This window comes from Prionailurus bengalensis, chromosome F2 (assembly GCF_016509475.1).
Source record: "Prionailurus bengalensis isolate Pbe53 chromosome F2, Fcat_Pben_1.1_paternal_pri, whole genome shotgun sequence".
NCBI classification, from domain to species: Eukaryota; Metazoa; Chordata; class Mammalia; order Carnivora; family Felidae; genus Prionailurus; species Prionailurus bengalensis.
In genome coordinates, this window is record NC_057353.1 from 54,213,366 (window position 1) to 54,237,045 (window position 23,680).

At 40.7% G+C, this 23,680-nt stretch overlaps 1 protein-coding gene across 1 annotated transcript in view; it reads left to right on the plus strand.

The window, feature by feature from the left end:
• Positions 1–11,414: 11,414 nt before the first annotated feature.
• Positions 11,415–23,680, plus strand: part of TRHR (thyrotropin releasing hormone receptor) — a 46,786-nt gene continuing 34,520 nt past the window's right edge. Inside the window, exons 1-2 of the mRNA XM_043601608.1 lie at positions 11,415–11,638; positions 12,161–13,034. Of these exons, the coding sequence (XP_043457543.1) occupies positions 12,246–13,034 (789 nt within the window). The 5' untranslated portion in view covers positions 11,415–11,638; positions 12,161–12,245. The remainder of the gene's footprint in view (positions 11,639–12,160; positions 13,035–23,680) is intronic.

Here is a 23,680-nt window from a genome sequence, read left to right on the forward strand (position 1 = left end):
TAACCAGTTAGCGGGTACAAGTTCAGAAACCCACATCTCAAAAATCAACAGTCTTTTTCTTCTACTTTAAGTATACTGACTATTAAAATTTACTCAGTACACTCTGTGTGTGGGCAGAGTTCTAATAATTTTAACTCATGTTATTTCATGTAATCCTTAAAAAGAACACACGACCCTGTGAGAGAGCTACTACTGTTATCCCTACTTTAAAATGGAAGGTATTGAGACACAGAAAAGCTAAAGTATTTGCCAAAGTCACACAGACAGTAAGTGAACTGGGACTGAAAACCAGTGAGTCTGAGTCAAGAACCCTGGACTTAGCATATGCCTTAGCCCTAACAGTAGGGTTCTACATTCAAGGGTGGGGGAGTCAGGTACTGTGTGTTACAGATTAGCATTCACTGCAGAAAATCCTCAGAGAGAGACCAGGAACCTGCTGCTCTCTTTCTGAGAATTTTCTATGCCTCCTAACTTCTCTATTCCCCAGTTTGTTGGCCAGGGGCTTTTGTCCAACTCTTTTATTGCTTGTTTTTTGTTTTTTGTTTTTTTTTTCTCCTGGCCCTGCATGCTGTTGACCTTCTCCCTAGTCTTTGAAATTACTCTAAACCTTTTTACATGCAATTAGCCTCTCCTAACACTGTACATCTTTAAAAAAAGTGTACACACCTCAATTATAGCAGCTAACACACTGGAATATAATTGGTGGTTTATGTAAGTCACTCCCGCCAGGCTGGGAGCAGCTCTGTGCTTTTCGTATTTACATTTCTATCTATAGTGTCTGGCACAGAGCCCATCAAATAGTTGGCACGCACTAAGTAAGCATTTAACAAGTGTGAATGGAAAAACAGGTGGACAGACCAATGAACCTCTCCCCCGACGGCGAGAAATTGTTCTTTAATGTCATCTCCTGATCCATCCACTACACTTCTTCCCTGCTGTCCTTCTTGGCAAAGGATTTCCCCCCAGACTGGGAAGTTTAAGAAAAAAAATATAATAAAATACCTCAGAAACATCTTGTCTTAGGAGAAATTACTATGATGATTTCACAAACTAAAAACTCGTCCCACATTAATGCCTCTTTTTGTGTTTTTGTTTTTTAATCATTTCCAATATTAGGGTGGCCTTTGATTCTCAAAGATGCTATTCTTCTGATTTTTGGCAGATCTTACTTAACTCCTTCAAATAAACCTCCATTCCTATCACTTTCACCCCCAAGTTTCCACCCCACCCACTTTCCTGTGACTTTGAACCACTTGTGAGGCTGTTAGAAATCATTTCCTTGTGGAGACCTGGTCCCTTCTGCACATCAGTGCTAGGATGATCTCATCAGTGACACCAATTACCCTGCTGCAACTAACAACCTGATAATTCAGTGACCTGATCATTAGATAATTATTATTATATATAACTTCAATAATCTGTACTCTTCTTTCTGTCTTAGGATACTCTTTAGCCAATAATTCCTAACAACTAAAACAAATCACTTTTTCAGAGTTTTCTTTTTTTTTTTTATTGTCAAATTGATTTCCATACAACACCCAGTGCTCATCCCAACAGGTGCCCTCCTCAATGCCCATCATCCACTTTCCCCTCTCCCCCATCCGCCATCAACCCTCAGTTTGTTCTCAGTATTTAAGAGTCTCTTACGGTTTGTCTCCTCCCTCTCTATAACTTTTTTTCCCCCTTCCCCTCCCCCATGGTCTTCTGTTAAGTGTCTCAGGATCCACATATGAGTGAAAACATATGGTATCTGTCTTTCTCTGTATGGCTTATTTCACTTAGCATAACACTCTACAGTTCCATCCATGTTGCCACAAAAGGCCATATTTCATTCTTTCTCATTGCCAAGTAGTATTCCATTGTGTATATAAACCACAACTTCTTTATCCATTCATCAGTTGATGGACATTTAGGCTCTTTCCATAATTTGGCTATTGTTGAGAGTGCTGCTATAAACATTGGGGTACAAGTGCCCTTATCATCAGCACTCATGTATCCCTTGGGTAAATTCCTAGCAGTGCTATTGCTAGGTCATAAGGTAGATCTATTTTTAATTTTTTGAGGAACCTCCACACTGTTTTCCAGAGTGGCTGCACCAGTTTGCATTCCCACCAACAGTGCAAGAGGGTTCCCGTTTCTCCACACCCTCTCCAGCATCTATAGTCTCCTGATTTGTTCATTTTAGCCACTCTGACTGGCGTGAGGTGGTATATGAGTGTGGTTTTGATTTGTATTTCCCTGATGAGGAGTGACATTGAGCATCTTTTCATGTGCCTGTTGGCCATCTGGATGTCTTCTTTAGAGAAGTGTCTATTCATGTTTTCTGCCCATTTCTTCACTAGTTCATTTGTTTTTCGGGTGCGGACTTTGGTGAGTTCTTTATAGATTTGGATACTAGCGCTTTGTCTGATATGTCATTAGCAAATATCTTTTCCCATTTTGTTGGTTGTCATTTAGTTTTGTTGATTGTTTGCTTTGTAGTGCAGAAGCTTTTTATCTTCATGGGATCTCAATAGTTCATTTTTGCTTTTAATTCCCTTGTCTTTGGAAATGTGTCAAGTAAGAAATTGCTGCAGCTGAGGTCAGAGAGGTTTTTTCCTGCTTTCTCCTCTAGGGTTTTGATGGTTTCCTGTCTCACATTCAGGTCCTTTATCCATTTTGAGTTTATTTTTGCGAATGGCGTAAGAAAGTGGTCTAGTTTCATTCTTCTGCTTGTTGCTGTCCAGATATCCCAGCACCATTTGCTAAAGAGACTGTCTTTTCTCCATTGGATATTCTTTCCTGCTTTGTCAAAGATTAGTTGGCCATAATTTTTCAGAGTTTTCTATATCACAATCATAATTTCAAAGGCATCAGTAAGAATTTCAATTCCACAAATTCCCTAACTTGCTATGAACATAATTATGATGAATGAACAAATGCTTGCATTTTTTGTTAATTAGTTAATAAAATTACTGAGGCATAAAAACATGCAATGTTATATTTTACATTAACTCAGTTGTAAAGAATAAAAATTATATATCACTAGGATCTCCATAGATATATAACCTACCCAAACCGCTTAAAACTCCATTGGATACAGCAAGACACACTTTATGACTTAGATATTTGAAAATTTCTAGATGGTGTTTTATCAAGTTTAATAATATCAGTTTTATATTCGACAAACACATTGTATTTACAGAGGAGTAAATACACTACACTTCTATTATGTGCCAAGTGCTGGACTGAGTGTTCGATATGTATTACATCATTTACTCATTACATCTATTCTAAGAATTATATTTTAAGTCAATAATTTGAGAAAATTAATTTACTCATTTATACACCAATTTGTGTTGTGCACAAACTCCCTTTTCTGTGTACTTTGTACATTCTCTCTGCTGCGTGCTGGCGGGCACACAAATGCACAAAACAGCGTTCACCCTTAACTTACATAGTTACTTTCTGCTTTGAAGTTTTTACCTCTAGCCATTATGAATATTTTTATGAAAACAAAATATGTAGATTTGTATGAAAATGGTACAATCGTTTTGGAAAACATTTTGGCAGTTTCTTAAAAAATATAAATATATGCCAAATTTATGTCCCAATAATTTCACTCTTTGGGAATTTAGTAATTCTTATCCAAGGAAAATGACAAAATATTTCCACAAACATTGTATTTGCATAGATATTAATAAAAGTTTTATTCATAATGACCAAAACCTAAAAGTAATCAAAATGTCCACCAATAGGTGAATGTATAAACAAAATATGATATCTCCATATATCCATACAATGAAATTTATGTATCAATAAAGGAAAACAGGACACCTCGGTGGCTCAGTTAGTTAAGCGTCTGATTCTTGATTTCAGCTCAGGTCACGATCTCATGGTTTGTGAGCTCAAGCCCTGCATCAGACTCTGTGCTGACAGTGCAGAGCCTGCTTGGGATTCTCTCTTGCCCTCTCTCTCTGCCCTTCCCATGCTCTCTTTCTATATATTTCAGAACAAATAAACTTTAAAAAAAGAGAACAAACTACTGACTTATGCAACAAATTGATATTTATGAAAAACATTATGCTGATTTAAAGAAGCCAGACACCAAAGGGTGTGCAACATATAATTTCACTTACACGAAACTCTTCAAAAGATAAATATAATCTTGACATAGAAATCTGAACAGCATTTACCTGAACACAGAATTGTTCAAGGGATATAGAATTGACTGGGAAGAAACATAGGGAACATTTTAGAATGATGGAAGTTTTCTATATCTTAATTGTGGTGGTATTTGTCAAAATTCATAAAACTCTACACTTCAAGTGAATTATTTTTATTTTATGTAAACTATCTCAATAAAATTGATTTTTAAAAATTACATATACACATCTGGAAAGCAGTGTTTTGTGTCTGCGTTTGTGTGTATGACGTAATAAAGAAATCAGAACAAAGGAGGAACCAAAGGTCGAGTACTAAATCGATAGATTTAGTAGGCAAAAACAAATTTTATTGGGAAGGCCTTATACAACTATTCATGTAAGGACATACATTTGGACTTGAGATCCCTAGCAGCCAGAATACAGAATAAAATATGATCAGCTACAAGATGGAATTTTATAATAACTTAATTTCAGTACATTTTTGAATTATATAAATATTTAAAAGTAGATTTAGTGTACCATAAAGCATGCAGTGAATCAAGATTAAACACAAGCTCAGAAGTAGGATGTTGTGATTAAAATTCTTACTCTTAAATCTCCCACTTGGGTCATGCTTCCAAGTAACACTTCAGGGAAACTTCTAAATGGTGTTAACTCTTCCTAAACATGCTTCACCTGACCAGATTACAAATGCTACAGACTGCAAAGAAGCAGTAGCTGTGTGTTTGTGTTTATACTTTTCACTTTTAGGTTTTTTTCAGTTGAGTTCTACTGTGCTTTTTTTTAAATGTTTATTTATTTTTGAGAGAGAGCACAAGTGGGGTAGGGACAGAGAGAGAGGAGGACAGAGGATCCAAAGCTGACTCCATGCTGACAGCAGAGAGCTCAATGCGGGACTTGAACCCACGAACCACGAGGTCACGACCTGAGCCAAAGTCGAACGCTTAACGAACAGAACTACCCAGGTGCCCCCACCGTGTTTTGTTTTTAAATCTAAGATCCATTTTTTTCCACAAACTGGGACATTAGGTAATATAAAAGTATATGTTATAGAGAAACAGAAAGGAAGGGCAGCTTGTGCCCAAAAGACACATTCACTGTACATCTTACTTTACAATTTAGGGTAAAAAGATACCATGTCTTTTCCAATAGCACAAACACAACTTCATAACCCCATTACATAAAGTATTTTCTTTTGTTGATCAACAGCCAACAATTTTCCCCAGCTAATATTTGCATTTCAGCAAAAATGGATTTTGACATTTGTCTGTGGTTTGCCAAATGCCTTCTCCTACTCCAGGCTCTAGGCTGAAGCCTATACCTGCACAGAGGAAACTGGAGGATCCTTAGGTCAGCATTTAGGTGATTCAGCATCGAATTCTGTTTTGACTTTGTTTTCTACTTCCAGAACCCAGACCTTCTATCTCAGTTCCAATGACCAAGTCTTTACCTTGGTGTTGTGTCTGAACCTTAAGTTGATAGACTGTATACCATGTTCAGCACGTCTAAACCTAGAAGTCTGCATAGCTCTACAGTTTCTCTCAGGAACCTGAGTCCTGTGCTACTGTTCTGTTGCCAAATTGTTCTGATGCTGTCACCTTTCTGAATCATTGCACATGCTTTGCATGCAGTTTATTTCATCCTCGCACAGCCTGGACCACCAAGAACCACCAATCCTTCATTCCCAGAGACCAACATGTGGTGGTACAGCTCAGTGATTCTAAACCACTGTTGCCCTAACCATGCGTAGGCTTCACTTGCTAGCTAATTAAAGAATATCTGTGAGTGAGACCTTAGTATGTGCATTTTTTAAAAACCCTCCAGATGATTCTCAAACTCAGGCTGAGAATAGGGCGAGGCAAGGGAGGGTGCTAAATTTAAGGGGGGGGGGGAGGTCCACGAAAACAGTAATCAGGATGTAACTTTAGTGTACTATTTTTTTAAACCATAATAAGCAAAAAAGTAAAATTTTAAGTAAAGGCTTGGAGCCTGAGTTGAAAGGGAAATTTTCATAATATTGATCATGTCTTTATTTAAAATTTTGGTATTTGATTCATCATAGGCTTATTTGCGTTTATACTAATATAGAAAACAGTCCATGGAAATATTGATTACATTATGTGCTGAGGTTTAGGGTGTCCCCTGAAATTTTGCTGTCTCCTTATCGTGGTCTGGGCCATACAAACCACTGACCTAGTCGGATGCTCTACATCGTCTCTGACCCTAGTGCCAGTTGACCATAGTGAGCAGGTGGGAAATTGTGCTCTCTACAGACAACTGGCCCCCGGGGTCAGAGATGATGTAGCACTTTCCACTAGGTCAATGGTATATATATGAAGAACAAGTCAACTGCTTTTGTCCAGGGTCCCAATCTCTTTCTTAAGTCTTAGTCTGATTCTAGGAAATACACCTGTATCCAAAATATGTAGGAGGACTAAGCTAGTCCTCCTTTTTATTTTTATTAATATTTCAGTTAGATTTTTTAAATGTGTGCTTATTTGTTTTAAGAGAGAGAGAGAGCACGAGTGGCAGAGGGGCAAGGAGAGAGGGAGGGAGAGAGAGAGAGAGGAAGAGAGAGAGAGAATCCAAGCAGCTGACAGTGCAGAACCCGACCTCACAAACCATGATATCATGACCTCTGCTGAAATCAAGTGTTGGACACTTCAGGGCACCTGAGTGGCTCAGTCAGTTAAGCATCTCACTTCGGCTCAGGTCATGATCTCATGGTTCATGGGTTCGAACCCTGCATCGGGCTCTGTGTTGACAGCTCAGAGCCTGGAGCTTACTTCTGGTTCTCTATCTCCCTCTCGCTCTGCCCCTCCCTCACTCATGCTCTGTCTCTGTCTCTGTCTCTCTCTGTCTCTCAAAAATAAATAAAATGCTAAAAAAATATTTTTAAAAAGAGTTGAATGCTTAACCGACTGAGCCACTGAGGCACCCCAATATGCACATTTTTAAAACTCTTTCTAGGTGACTCTGATTCATCATCGCTCCCCACCTCTCACATCAGAACCATTGAGCTAAGTCATATAGTACAGTGTTGCTCAGAATGTGGTCCACAGAGCAGCAGCAGCAGCATTGCCTGGAAGTTTATAAGGAATGCTCAGGTCCCATCCTTGAGCTACTTAAACAGTAATTTGGGGGATGGAACCAGGAATCTAGATTTAATAAGCTGTCCAGGAGACTCAGATGCATGCTAAAGTTAGAGAACTGCTAAATGTATAAATAGTCATCTATCTATTAATTGGATTCATGACAACCAGTAGACAGCCACCTACTCCCAAGATGGCTAAGATCACCTCCAGAGATGAGGGTGGGGCTTGCCCTAATTCTTCCTGTGCAGAGGTAGGCAGGCCCAGCAAATGTGATATCATGTTAGCCAATGTGTCTCAGGAACAGACACTCACCAAGCAGATGGTTTCCTGGGGTACCCACGAAAAGGAAAGCCAGATTCTGAGAGCAAGCCGTGTGATTAGAAGTGCCAGGAGTGGGAAGCAGAAGTGCTAAATCTTTCCTGAAGCTCAAGGGGCAAGTCTGAGTCCAGACCAAAAAGAAAGCCCTGACTAGGAGTCCAAGGACATTCTTACAAAGGAACCTGTGAAGTCTGATGCTTGTTTTAATTGTTGCTGGCTGGCTGGCATGTGGGCGAGAAGGCATTAACTATGGGCATAAGGTCAGAGAAAATAGTCTGGGACTGAAATGGGCATGAGAAATGCATGCAGTGTGTGGGTTTGCCATCTACATGGCTTAGCTGGGACTTATCAGCCTTTTTTTCAAAACAGATGCCACTGGACTGTTTTCAAACTTCTCTCTAGTCTGAAGTACTTACAAGATATAAAATCTGCGGTTGGTTTACAATTTAAGATACTAGTGTGAGAAAAAAAATCAACTCAAATGTAAGGTTTATTTTATTTTATTTTTTAATGTTTTTATTTATTTTTGAGAGAGACAGAAAGACAGATCATCAGCAGGGGAGGGGCAGAGAGAGAGGGAGACACCGAATCCGAAGCAGGCTCCAGGCTCTGAGCTGTCAGCACAGAGCACGATACGGGGCTTGAACTCACGAGCTGTGAGATCATGACCTGAGCCAAAGTCAGACACTTAACCGACTGAGCCACCCAGGGGCCCCTAAGATTTATTTTAACTGAACCCGATTTTGTGCAGTTCTTTACACATAGGGGACATTTATTTGATATCATCTGATTGAGCTTTGAAAATGAAAAGCCTAGCTTATGGAATCTCAGTTACTTTGAAAACATAATTTTGTACAGAGCATGAAGTTGATTAAAAAACAGACAGAACCACAACTTCACAGGACAGTGAGGTCAGAGTTTGGACCCTCCAGAGTTGAAAGAACAGCAAGGTACGGGGCAGGGCAGGGGGAAGATGGTCTGAGTCAGAGCAGAAGGGAGGGCTCCTCACGAGAAAACCTGCCTGGTTACCATCACTGGCTGTCTCATCACCAGTGCCACCTCCTCATGGCCAGAGCAAGATCATAAAATTGCACCCCCCCCCATCCTTGCCACTTTACACAGCTGGACCTTATCTATCCTATTGCCTCCTTTCACCTGTCAAAAAGCACCTGTACTTCTCTTCAAGAATGTTTTCCAATGTTACCTTGCCTCTGAAGTCCTCCTGGGTCCCTTAGCTCATTGCACCGCCCCCCACCACCACCATGGATGCCTTCCCCTGCACTTCTGAACCTTCTCAACATAAGCTTTTAGTGCCTAGATCCCTGTAACTATTTATAAGTCTGCTTCTCTCACACCAGACCATGACCTATTTGAAGATAAAAACAAAATTTTACATACTGGGTGCCTGGTACATAGGAGGAGCATGACAATTATGAGCTAAAAAATGAATAGAGACCTGGGGCGCCTGGGTGGCGCAGTCGGTTAAGCGTCCGACTTCAGCCAGGTCACGATCTCGCGGTCCATGAGTTCGAGCCCCGCGTCGGGCTCTGGGCTGATGGCTCAGAGCCTGGAGCCTGTTTCCGATTCTGTGTCTCCCTCTCTCTCTGCCCCTCCCCCGTTCATGCTCTGTCTCTCTCTGTCCCAAAAATAAATAAACGTTGAAAAAAAAATTAAAAAAAAAATGAATAGAGACTCAGATTGACAACATCCTGCAGAAACGCTGAAGAATGTGCTAAGATTTGGAGTCAAGGTGGATTTGCCAGAGCAGATAGCATTATAGATGGGCTCTGCCCTCATTTTACAACCCGAAAGTAAGACTTGAAGTAAGGTCTTCTCAGGAGCCCTGAAAGCCAACTAAAATCCAGGGCGGGGGGAGGGGGGGGAATGAGGGGAAGATGTGCCATATGAACTATGACTTTTCAAAAGGTATTTTGGGTTGGAGATGGTGACATTGGGGCAGAGTAGGGAGGCAATGCCTTCTCCTTAGAAAGCACTTTTTTATTCCAGAATGTAAATGGCTAAGCAAGAAAAGGGGTGCTCAGAGTAATCTCTGTTCTCTAGTCCAGAAAGAGAGGCATGGAGGGCATCTCCTGTCCAGTCTGCTAAACAAGTTGGAGGAAGAAACTATAATGCTAGCAGAAATCCTACTCATGGTGAAGGAACGTGTATTTGGCTCCTACTCTAAGGAACTTGCTTATGATAAGGAACCAAGACGCAGATGGTTACAGAGGCCAGGTATGTGTGATTACTAAGTGAAGCTGGAATGTGTGACAGACAATAGGGAGCAAGTATGGAGTAAGGATAATAGAAGAGGGCACATCCTGTATCAAGGACCCCCACGAATTACCACCCACAACCACTACTCAACTCCAGGTGGTTATTTCTATTCAGGAATGTGGGCCCACATTTGCCAGATCTTTCTAATTTTTATGAGAGGCGGAAATTCAGATTTAGTACACAATCTCCCAATTTTGAAAAGTAGACAATAATTTAATTATTTTAAATCACACTTGAGCCTACATTGTATGAGCCAAACAATAAATGCCTCAAAGCTGAATCTGGGTCATGGGTTATTAATTTGTAATATGATGATTTGAAAAGAGAAGGAGATAGTCAAGGAGCACTCAGTGGTTCAGAGAGTGAAATTACTCAATATGATCCAGAAGTTCTCCTGCATCTTATTGGTACCTAGCATTGAACATGGCTTTGATCACCCCATGGTTCTGTATACTCAAAATCTACACTTCCATTGATATCTAGAAAGAAGAACATCTAAACATCTTAAAACAGAGAATCAAACCATTTACCATACAGGGAATTTGGTTAAGGGCTGTTTTTCGTTGTCAGTTAATAAATAAGAGTGGACCAACATTAACGTTTGGTGTATTAGGTTGGTGCCTGTGGAAGGGAGACATGTTTTCTGAGCCTCTATAAAAAAAACCATAAGGATTTTAGAGAAATAAAAACCAAGTGGAAGTACAGTTTTCTAAAAAAAAAAAAAAAAAGAAAGAAAAAGAAAGAAAGAAAGAAAGAGATGGAACCATGAAGTTTCGTTTCAGAGGTGTGGTACCAGAGTTGCCCTGGCCTAGATTTCCACAGGATGCGTTTTCCACCTGGAAATAAATGAACACAAAATGTTGCTGGGTAGTATGTGTGGTTGGCATACCAGAAGTGGATGAATAGGGAAAAGGCACCCAGAGCAGTTAGAGAGATTCTAAGAAGTTATGCAGAGCCAGAGTTGAAAAACAAACTTAACAGATCATATGTAGGTTTAAATCAATATTTTTAGCTCAAAGAATTTTTTAAAAACTGATTTTTATAAGCCTCAGAAGATCACAGCTGCCATGGCTTAAAATCAATTTTAACTCATTTTCCATTCATATAATATGAGAGGAGGGAGCCAATTTCACTGGTTCACTTGAGAAATAGTTTAAGGGTTTCCATAGTGGAGAAAGAAGTTGGTTTCAGTTCAGACAGATATTTCAAGCTTCAAGGGCTGTGTCTGGACGGAGAAGGATTTGCTCTCCCGGAAGTCCCATCACACACAGGGAGTGTGAACATATTTCAGGGCTTCTCAGGTACTGGAATTCCTGTGGCACTTAGACTAGAAGAGACTACAGTCCCAGCTGCCTCTGGAACCCTTGCTTGTGATTTCAGCCTTCCAGACAGACCGAGGACCCTGTCATCAGCCTGTTTAAAAGGAAATCCTTCAAGGGGAGAAGACTGAATCAGTGAGGACTGGCTGGCCGGTGTGTGTGTGTGTGTGTGTGTGTGTGTGTGTGTGTGTGTCAGAGAGGGAGGCGGGGGAGGGAGGGAGAGAGAGAGCATGTGTGCTCATTAGGGGACGCTCTATGATTCGACAGCCTCATTGTTGCTGCCGCTGCTCCTGCTGCGGCTGTGTGGTCTGTCAGCAGTTGGAAAGAACTGCAAGGGTTTAGAGGAACTGCAGGTCTGAAGACTGAGCGCTGCTAAATGGTATCCCCGTCAACAAAGTAGACGAGACCTCCTGCAGGATTGGAAACTTGGACTTATTACTGCTTCATCCACCTGGAGAAAGCAGGCAGCGCCACAGAGGAAAAGGTAAGAGAAGAAATTGGCCTCTACTGGGAAGGCAGGGCAGGGGGCATGGGGAAATGGAGGCTCAAAGACTTGCTATTTTGTAGCCAAGCCATCCCACCCTCAGAGAGCAAAGGAGGCAAACGCTAAAATCCTACCAAGCTTCATCATTGAGCCTTTTCCCCCTGGTACATTTTTCTTCTTTACACTTTTCCCAAGCATCTAAGAGGTCTCTTTGTATTTCTTTTTCAGCGAGAGCAGGTATCATTCAGTTTTTCCTTCTGGGCAGTCTTTCAAAATAGGGAGCTTTCTCTGTTTCTCTTACAAGCTTTTTCGCCATTAAGAGGAAACAGGTGCCTCTTATTAAGCTGGTCAAAAACAGTTGCTCCTTCCTACACGAGGGTTGCCTTATAGGGAGTTTTCAGAAGTACATGTGAGCCCTGTTACTGTAGAAACACGAGAGGTGAAAGTAGCGGAAGAGAGAGCTACTGTCAGTGACTGGCCCCATTTGAAACGGTGATGAATTTGGACTATAACTCTTCACAGGGGGAGAGAACCACTGAGATAAAGGCAGAACACCAGGAAGAGGATGTTTTGAGAAGTGTTTCAGAGAAACTTCAAGTCACTAAAGATGGAAAACGAGACAGTAAGTGAACTGAACCAAACACAGCTTCAACCCAGAGCAGTGGTGGCCCTAGAATACCAAGTGGTCACCATCTTCCTTGTGCTCGTTATTTGTGGTTTGGGCATCGTGGGCAACATCATGGTGGTCCTGGTGGTCATGAGAACCAAGCACATGAGGACCCCCACAAACTGCTACCTGGTGAGTCTGGCAGTAGCTGATCTCATGGTCCTGGTGGCTGCTGGCCTCCCCAACATAACAGACAGTATCTATGGGTCCTGGGTCTACGGCTATGTGGGCTGCCTCTGCATCACTTACCTCCAGTACTTGGGCATTAATGCCTCCTCTTGTTCCATCACAGCCTTTACCATTGAGAGGTACATAGCAATCTGTCACCCCATCAAAGCCCAGTTTCTCTGCACATTTTCCAGAGCCAAAAAGATCATCATCTTTGTCTGGGCTTTCACATCGATTTACTGTATGCTCTGGTTCTTCTTGCTGGATCTCAATATTAGCACCTACAAAGATGCTATTGTGGTGTCCTGTGGCTACAAGATCTCCAGGAATTACTACTCACCTATTTACCTAATGGACTTTGGTGTCTTTTATGTTGTGCCGATGATACTGGCCACCGTCCTCTATGGATTCATAGCTAGGATCCTCTTCTTAAATCCCATTCCTTCAGATCCTAAAGAAAACTCTAAGACATGGAAAAATGACTCAACCCACCAGAACAAGAATATGAATTCAAAGACCTCTAATAGATGTTTCAACAGCACAGTATCTTCAAGGAAGCAGGTAAGCAAACCAAAGCCTCCAAGTCCACAGAAGAAATGTGGGATAGAGTCCCTTGCAGGATGGGGTCCACTTTGCCTTACTTAGCTGATGGCAAAATGAAAATACAGTCATGCAAATGTTTCACAGTTTAAGCTTCTGCTTTACATATTAAATCCATCTCTAAGGCAAGTAAAGACCTAAAAATAGGTGGGGAAAATGTGATAGCATATCAGCAGGTATCAGTTTAGGTGCTGTTAATATAGAGGGAAATATAAACAGAAACTCTAGAAATCTACCTTTAAAATGTTTGTGACTCTCTGGGAAATGTTATCAAAATACACCATTTGTGGCTTCTGGATATCTTTAAAAGTTCTATTACATGACAAAGATTTGATAAGGTAGTTTGAGAAAAGATGAGTCAAAGCAATAATTCTACAGTTGTTCACTGAGATATATAAATGTGAGGGGTTCAGTTCCTGGACTTCCTAGTTTTAGTGGGGAAAGTTTCTATCACCCTCTCCCCCAGCTCCCTGCAAAGCATCCCAGCATGCAGAAGCTGAAAAAGCACTTTGCTCAGGAAATGTTCTGATAAAAATGCTAACACCAAGCTCAATTTGTTTGTCACAAAGAATGATTTATTTTTTTTAATGTCTGTTTTTCCTGGTAAGCATAACTAAAAATCCCTTTATGCTTTCAGATCACCAAATGTGGATGTGGTTACGGTTGAATAGTGGTTTTACTAGTGAATGGAGTGCAACTTTGTTACAGTAGAAAAGGCTTATAAGACAATATAGGAATGAAATACTTTTATACCACATACACGTTCAGCTCTATTTACATATGAACTTAGCCTTCAGTTCCTTTCCCTTCTCTGCTAAACACAATAAACACATGGTAAACATTTATTCTCATGGCTGAAAAAGAAAACTTCAAATCAACAGTACTGGCTCTCTCTCTCTCTTTCCCTGTATGAAATGCAGTTCTTCCTGTGTGCATAGATAGAAACTGAGGAAGCATGCTTTAAAAAGTATGCATATAGATTATACATGCTATTACTTCCTAAACTCTAGGTTAGTTGAGATATGAAGAATTTTAATTGGACATATGGGCACACACTGAAGTGAGCTACTAATAATTACAGGTGTTGTAGATATGCATGGCATACATAAGAAACTGTAATTTAAAAGGAGTATCATTTTAAATGATACTGTGAGATTTGATTTAGAGAACATTTATTATTGAAGATACCTTGATACTAGACAGAGAAGATGTGGGAAGTGCCAGCTCTTAGATCCCTATTGCTTTGGGTCCAGCAATGCTAGCTAATACAGCGCATGTTTGGCCATCCATTACCCAAAACTTGATTAAGGAAAATTTAGATCTGTTGTCCATCTGCCAAGACAAACATTAACAAATACATTAAGAAAGTAAAGAATATGTACATCTCAATTAGAGATCAAACGTGGTTTAATGTCTGCAGCAAAGGGGGTCTAAGTTCATTAGACTCCAATTTATATTCTTGTTATAAATTCTAAAAAAAATGTTTGCACTAATGTCCTTCTTTTCAATTATAGTCACTAGTACCTATTTTAAATTGTTAATTATGTTACATGTTCACACTCTTATTTCAAAGCTGTTACAGATAGTCTCTTTATACAGGCTGGGGGTAGGAGACAAAGTTGAAGATTTGGTCCCAAACAATCCTGGGCTTAAATGCCAGGGCCCTAATCAAACATGATGACACTGAATAAGCAGAACACTGTGAGCCTCAGTCTCCTCATTTTTAAAATAAAGATAAATAGCATCCAGGCTTGGTATGAGGGTTCAACGAAACATCGTATGAAATGGAACAGTGATTAACACCTGACTGTCAATTAGCCTCCTTCCTAGTTTTGTAATCTGTGGGCAACTGTAAGAGAAATAAAGATTTGTTCTTTAAAATACTATACACAGTCCCCATTTAAACAGCTTAGTTGTTGGACAGATGTGTATATGATATAGTACCCTCTCTAAGGAACTTTTGAATAATGAAGGCATTTGGGAATGTATTCGGAGCATTTGGGTTTGTCACAATAACATCACTGTCTGATAGCATTCAAGAGTGACAGGCACCAAATGTCCTGACATGGTCAAGACAGGCCTGTGCGTTGAAGAAGTGCCCTGTCACAAATGCCAATAATGCCCTCATTGAGAAACACAGGATGGCATATAAATCAATAGAAGTGCATTTAAGTAATATGTCATGAAATTCAGTCTTGATTACAGATGCGATAGCAATTCAGAGAAAAGAAAGGAAATTATGGGGCTAAAGGGATCAGAGAAGGCTTCCTGGAAGAGGTGGCATTTGAAAAGGCTCTGAAAGAATGGAGCTCCTTTGCATAGTAAAAGTTAAGAGGACAGCACTCCACACAGGAAAGGACCTGGCTGGGGTGAGAATGCCATGGGTTTTGAAAGGAGACAAGGAAGGGCACACGGAGTGGGATTTTTATGGTATTAAGTGATTTGGTTGATTAAAATGAGTGATGTATTTGGGGGAGCAGTAAAAAGAAAGATTGTATTAATGTGTGTGTGTGGCGGGGGGGGGGGCGGTTAAGAGACAGAGAAGGGGCTGTGGAGGATCCCAACTATCAGGCAGAGAAGGGAGTTGTGGGTGGTGAGCAGAGAGCAGCAGTCTGTGGACTGCTGCATGATTCAGGGGGGTGATCAATGTGTGGATGAAACAGGAGAACATTGGCAGAAAGACCACTTTGGAAATGGGTGGTAGTGGTTCAGGCATGAGGTAGTAAGATTCTCTATCAGGAGAACTTAAAGTAAGGTGTGAACCAGAGATATGTTTCAAAGAAAGAAAGGGTGAAGTGTGAACATAGAGGACACACTGGCTGGAGACAACACAGCGTCAGGGCTCTGAGCCTAGAAGACGCAAGTTGCCCTGATCGATGGGTGGGAGTGAGAGCCATGCAGGGGGGCCCGTTTTGTCCAAAATCAATGTACCTTTCGTTTGGCCTTTTTCTCTTCTAAAATTGTTCTTTTCTTAAATCTTCGAAAGGTTGAAACCTCCACCTACTATGACCAGGGTCTTTTATTTCCATATTTTCTCTGCATTTTTTTTCTTTCCGGCAAGTTTAATTTACATTTTAATAAATACTCTGTCTGGGCCAGGTCTTTCAAACCAAGTTATTAAAGTCAAATATGCATAGCCTAAGAGATCTCCATTTAAAAAGTAAATAAATGAGCATTTATATGTAAGGGACAAACGTGCATTTTCGTTTGTCTTCAACTTTTATTCCCCATGCAGAAAATCCAGATCATATCTCCCCCCCCCCTATTATTTAGAGATTCAAATATATTTTAGGAAACCGACTAAATATTTGGTAAATTCAATGAAATAAGTTCAATGAATTTCAATGAAATTCAATGAAATAAATTACTCAAAAGGCTTGGGCCTGTGTAGAAAAAATATTTTTCTGATTGACTAAATCTTTTGCTTTATAATTGGGTGTTTTGATATTGAGGAGATAAGGTTTAAATGGTCCCATTTGTCACATTTCAGCTCTCTTCACTCAGTGCCAATTCCCATGTGGAGCATTGTGTAGATAAAATATCTCTGTTACTGGCTGTATATTTCAAAAGAATTGATTGGATCCTTCGGTACTTTGGAGGCACAGAAACATCTTGGTAATGGACTGTACTACGGATACACACATTCAGTACAAGCATTTACTTTCCATAGAATGCAGGGGTGCTCAGAACATTGTGTGGATCAGACTACCAGTTTTCTTTTGCATTCAGTGACTCTAATTAGTTTCTCTTTTCTCTGGTGGGAAAACTGTAGAACAGAGTCCAGATAGATGCTCTGAGTTTATGGCAAATTTTCCATTATGGGTTTTATTTGACTAAAGAAGCCTTTAAAATACCAGTCTCTGTTTCCATACATTTCTTACCAGCCTTCTACCTTACCAGAGGAACATTGCTAGCCCAAGAAACAAAGCTGTCCTTTTTAAAAAAATTTTTAACATTTATTTATTTATTGAGAGACAGAGCATGAGCATGAGCATGAGCAGGGGAGGGGCAGAGAGAGAGGGAGACCCAGAATCTGAACCAGGCTCCAGGCTCTGAGCTGTCAGCACAGAGCCCGGCGCGGGGCTCGAACTCATGAACCACAAGATCATGACCTGAGCCTAAGTTGGATGCTTAACTGATTGAACCACCAAGGTGCCCCACAGCTTTCCTTTTTATTTTATTTTATTTTATTTTATTTTATTTTTAATTTTTTTTCAACGTTTTTTATTTATTTTTGGGACTGAGAGAGACAGAGCATGAACAGGGGAGGGGCAGAGAGAGAGGGAGACACAGAATCGGAAACAGGCTCCAGGCTCTGAGCTATCAGCCCAGAGCCTGACTCGGGGCTCGAACTCCGGGACCGCGAGATCGTGACCTGGCTGAAGTCGGACGCTTAACCAACTGCGCCACCCAGGCGCCCCAGCTTTCCTTTTTAAAGTGATACATGCCTTTTGTTGTTGTTGCTACTGTTATTGCTGCTGATGATATAAAAGCAATCATGCATATTATGGAAAACACGGAAAACTAGGATTAAGAAAAAGGCATCTCTTACTCCACCTCCCCAAACCACAGTTTATTAGCACGTGCTTATATTCTTTTCCTTATGTTTTCACTTGATCTTTTGTATATAAATACAGAAATACATATATATACATAAAATTTTATACTCTGCCTTTACATAAAATGTTGAAATTAATATTCTCAAGGAGAATAGCAGAGTAAAAGAAAATGGGTAAGACTGAGTCAGTTTCTCCTAGTCTTGATTTTTTTTAATCAATAAAAGGGGAATAGCAATTACTCACAGACTCCTTGTCCAAATCCAATGAGATGCATGTGACAAAATTCATCTTAGCTCCTTCCACCTGTCCCCTCCACTACCCTTCCCTCCTGTCTGTCCTTTCTCACTGATCTCCAGCCCCTTGGCACACTCCAGTAGTGAGATGGGCTCCTGGAAAATGGAAAACTGAGATAAAGAAAGGGCTTAAATGTGTCTTTTCTCTTCTCCTCATTCCTGCCTCCGATTCCTGGCTCCAGTGCTATTTACTTTTTTTAAAAGGTGTTTTGGTTTTTTTTTTTTAAGTTTATTCACTTTTGAGAGAGACAGAGACAGTGTGAGCAGGGGAGGGGCAGACAGAAAGGGAGAGAGAGAATCCCAAGCAGGCTCCACATCATCAGCACAGAGCTCGAACTCACAGAATCATGAAATCATGACCTGAGCCGAAACAGAGAGTCAGGCCCCCCAATGTGCTACTTACTTTTTAAAGAAAACACCTTGAACAAGGAAAATCCTTTAAGACACTGGAAGGGTCTTAAGGGAGGGAAAGAAGGCATAATGGTATAATATCAGGCAGTAGTGCTGGTATTTGGAAGCATAAAATCCTGTAAGTTGTCTAGGCAGGTTCATCAATGGCTAATTTTATCAGGCAAATTAATGGTACTAAACTCTTCAGCGTTAAGCCTAAATCAGGGGTTTCTCAAGTTTTACTGTGACTGTTTCCACAGTTTCTTTTTTGATTTCTATTTGTTTTATTTCCTTCATTTGTCTGGGATTGATTATATCCTTCATAGTACAAAGGTCTCGAAGATGGAAGAAAATACGATTGTTGTCACTTGGCACACAGGTATCTAAGTGAGCCATCTTATTTTTATTATCAAAGAATAGCTTTCTATTTTCCCATTCACATCCTGTATAAGGAAAGACTTTGTACATACCCCATAAACCAACTCATTGAAAATCCCTGCAGTTATGTGCTTTGTGTCCCTTGGTTAGATGAACATTGTTTATTCCTAGTTTTATATTTGCAGCTTCGAGCCATAATTTCATCAGTAGAGAAAAATAATTTTTCCTATATGCCTCCTATGTACCCCTACACACACACACACCTTAAAATCGGCTAGCCTTGATCATGACAAACTGTATTTCTTTACGTAGCCTTTTGTGAATTCTTCAAGCTGCGAGCAGATATCCCAAGCTCCAGACACAGGAAGGCTGGGCTGGCACCATGTCTTTAGGCTCCTTTACCCTTTCTTTATGGGTTGGGGGAAGGGTGAGAAATATAAAATTAGAGCAAGGTCAACACTAAGCAAAATCGTGCAGTAGGGCATTTTATATTTGGTATCTTCCTCACTTTAATGAAACATCCACTCATAATCCAAAAAGCACCTAACACTGTCCTAAGTGTGGAGGCTACAGGGACATAGAGAGATGAACTCTTCACCTTCAAGGAGCTCACTATTGACGATGTGCACACACTAGCCTGAGCAGCCCATCGTGTTCTGGACAGAAGACACAGCATCAGGAGGGGAGAGGTGAAATGAGGGAGAAAGGAGGCAGGCTTTCTGGAGTATGTGGCATTGAGTTGAGCCTGTATAGATGGACAGAAGGTCTAAAAGCCACACCAAGAAGACCAGGAGAGAAAGAAGGAATGGAGCCCAAGAGAACAGAGGCTGGGAGATGGCTGGGCAGGTTCAGGGACAGAACGGTCTAGAGCTGGTGTCGTTGCAGTGGAGCGACAAAAAGCAGTTGTCCAATGAAGGTCACCTGACCCTGTTGCATCTGACTCCCTTCTTGCCTCCACAATCCTACCCTTTGTAATTCTCCCTGCTTTTATCCGTGCTCAGTTACGAGTCTGCAGCATGCAGCTCTAGCAAACACTTTATTGTTTTCTGGACATCATGTAAGTGCATCAAATCCAATATGTCTGAGACTAAACCCATTATTTTTCTTGATAACCTCTACCTTCCTCTTTCTTTCTTATTTGAGAGTCCCAACCCAGAAATCCAAGAGTCCTTCTAAGGTGCCTTCTGCCCTGTATACCCAAGTCTGAGTGGTTCTAGCTCCAAATTCTCATATTGTACATACCCCGTTCACACCACCATTGTCCTCCCTCGCCACTGCCCACCTGCTCGAATTCAGCACACACCTCAGCAGCCTCTCAGGCTCCAGTTCCAATCTCTCCCAAATCATTCTGTACACTGCTCACTAGGGGATTGCTCTAACATAGAGATATGTTATCCAAGTGATTTATATGGTTCCCTGAGGTCTACAATTTAAACATCTTAGCATTAACAAATAAGATCCTGCCTCCTTCCTATGTTTTCAGCTTATTCTCTTGTGGCTCTCCTAACTTATGCTTTATGCTGTAGTGATACTGAATTATTTGTAGCTATCTGAACTTGTTCTTTCAGCCAGAATGCCCTTCATCTGGCAAACTCGCAATGATCTTTTGAGTCTCAGATCAAATGGTACCCCCAGCTACCCCACCAAGCCTTCCCTGAATTTCTCAGGCAATTTATATAACTGAATGCCTAGCTGTAACTATGTATGTTAGGTATTCTAGCTATGTTTCCATAATGATTTGCATATACTGCTGGTTTAGTAATTCTTAGCATCATTATTATTAGTCTGTCCAGCTTCCTACTGCCACAAACATCCTTAAGAGTAGGGTCTTGGGGCGCCTGGGTGGCGCAGTCGGTTAAGCAGCTGACTTCAGCCAGGTCACGATCTCGCGGTCTCCCCCGTTCTCCCCCGTTCATGCTCTGTCTCTCTCTGTCCCAAAAATAAATAAACGTTGAAAAAAAAATTAAAAAAAAAAAAAGAGTAGGGTCTTGTATCCTCAGTGACCTCAGCACTGTGTCTGGCACAGAGCAGACTTCCAAAAGTCTGTATACGTAGTTGCGTGTTACAGCCAAAAAATACAGGCTTTGGAAGACTAGGTTGTTAGCATGTCTTCCCAACTCTGTGTTGGTCACACTGGTTGCTTAAAATTGGCCATGGGTGTAGTTTTGTTTTTTTTTTTTTAACTACAGAAATCAGCAAGTATGACAATTCTGTGTTTCCCCTTTTTTTGTGGCAAGCCAGCTGTTAAGTATTTTTCAGCACACTTGTGTGTGTGTATCATATGTAATTTTACATATATAATGAATGAAAGTGTGAAAGAGTACATGCACATTTACTTTGGGGCTTGATCAATTCCAATATTATTTTGCTCCATGAAAAATCATTGTGGATTTATGCTACAGTCTTCTCTGCTTTTAATTACAATTTTCTTGCCTTTTATTGAATCCCCTTTTTTAAAAAAAAAATTATTTTATTTCACTGTAAGTAATCTCTACACTCAACATGGGGCTCGAACCCATAACCCCAAGACCAAGAGTTGCATGCTCCTCTGACTGAGCCAGCCCCGCACCCCTACTGAATCCCTTTTTTATTCTAAAGTAGCCACACAAGCAACTACCCAGTATGATGGTGACTATGTGAGTAGACAAGGCTTTTTATGAATATTTCCCCTCCCAGACAGGATAGGCTAATTTAGAAATATGGAAGACACAAATAATAATTTACCTTTTATACAAAATCCTGTTGGCTTTCCAATGAGCCTTTGAAATACCCTCTGTAATGAAAGAGTTGCACTGGACAAGATGGGCAGAGAGGCAGGGGGATAGCACCTCAGGGAAGGAAAATAATGTCAGTAGAGGTATAAAAATGAGAATAAATCTATCTGACCATCCCTATGTGACTAATTTTCCTAAAACAATTTGCACACATCATTTTCTTTCAAAAGGAATATCCCCAATATCCTCTGACTAGCTCTTAAAACTCTCTAAAGTCTGACCCTTTCATCATTATTTTGGCTTTGGTTTATCCATTATTTCTTCAATTCAAAAAACATTTATTGAGTGCCAATTTCATGCCGGGGATTGCTCTGGAAAACCAATGGTAGTCACTATCTTAAGGAACTTCTAGTGAAATATCAAAGATTGCCATTAAAGACAGTTGGAAAAATAGAAGGTTAGGCTGTACAGTGTGCAGAAGAGGCAACAGAGAGTGGTAAACAGTGTGCTTAAGGCTGGAAAGCAAGCCTCCCACAGAGTAAGAGTCACCTGCACAGAACAAAAAAGAGCAGACTTATCTGTATTCATTCCTTCCCCGTAGATTCAGGCATGTCATACCAGATTCTCCCGTACACACCAGTCTCATTTATATTTTGCAACCTTGCTCATGCAATTTTTTCCCATCTGTAAAGCCATCCCCACTCTTTACGCTACCACACCTATCTGTGCATCTCACGTTTCAACCTCTGGCTGTAGTTGGATCAACAGGTCCCGTATATTGGATATATATTGGAAGGTAGGTGAGCGTGAGCTCTAGAGTCAGAAACACATAGGGACACCTGGGTGGCTTAGTCAGTTGAGCATCCAACTCGATTTCAGCTCAGGTCATGATCCCAGGGCCATGGTCAAGCCCTGCGTCCAGCTCCACACCTGCTTGGGATTTCTCTCTTTCTCTCCTTCTATCCCTCTCCCCTGCTCATTCTGTCTCTCTAAAACAGGAAAAAGAAAAAGAAAGAAAGAACAACATAAGTCCCAGCTCTTTTACTTTGGATAAGTTATTTTACTTCTTGATATTTCGGTTTGTTCATATGTAAAATAGGATACTAATGATACCCACTCATAAGATTCTTGTGAGGCAATGCCTAGTCCATAAGAAGTATTCAGTAATTCTTATTTACTATATTTAAATTGTATGCTATATTTGGAATGTCAGTTACTCCCTCCTTTTTCATGACATAGCAAAAATATAAAAGGGTAATTCTTTCCCAAAGAAGACAAATTTAAGAGGTTATAAAAGCGATAGATCTTCCAGGATCATCTAACAGCATATTAATGAGATCAAATTAGTAAATACTTCCTGAGTTCCTACTACGTGCCCAGAGAGAAATATAAGTGCAATATAAAACACACACATAACAGAAGCTAAGTGTCACTGACTTTTTACTGTGTATTCTGTACTCTTTTATTTGAACTAACTCATTAAATTCTCACAACCATCATGGGAAGTAGTAACTAATTATAGAAGAGGATGCAAAGTCATCAGGGGCTGCTAAGTGTCCTGCTCTGGGTCACACAGCCGGCTGTGGCAAGCCAGGATTTGAACCCACACTCCTGCTCCAGAGCTGATACAATATCAACCATAAGGGCAAGAAAAAAGAAAATAAAGGTAGGATTGGTGGAGGTTTAAGTAAGTTTCCTGGAGCTGGTAGGATGAAAGGGGTCCAGAGGTTTTAAGAGGGTTATGGAGGGGAGATAACAGAGGTTCTCCCAGATAAAAGAGGGAGAAGGGAAATATGTGACAGTATTATCCATAGGAGAAAAAAGCCCAGAATTTAAAAATGCGTGTTCTGTCTGAAGAACAGTGATGAGATGAGCTAGATGTCAGCCAAAGGTCCATGTTAGTGAGACATGGGATATAAATGTGGAGGACATGCAGGCTGGGAATGGATCGATGAGACCAGGAACCCAGCACAACATCCCCACTAGCACCTAGCTGGTGGCTCCCTAGTCTCTCCATTGGGCGATGCCACGGAAGAGTGTACGCTGTACAAAGCTGCTCAGCCGCCCTTGGAGTTTCCATTCCAGCCTTGGTGACCTCTGTCCCTGTACAGGACCATAAGCAGTTCCTTCTTTTTGTGCTTGAAGTGCCTATTTCAAAGCTCCCTGATTTCCTCATACCATTATACCTGCAACGTTTTCCACTGAAAGTTCTCCCCTGACATCTGTCTTCTCTCTATCACTGCTTCCTCCGCACCTGTGTTTCATTGCCCCTC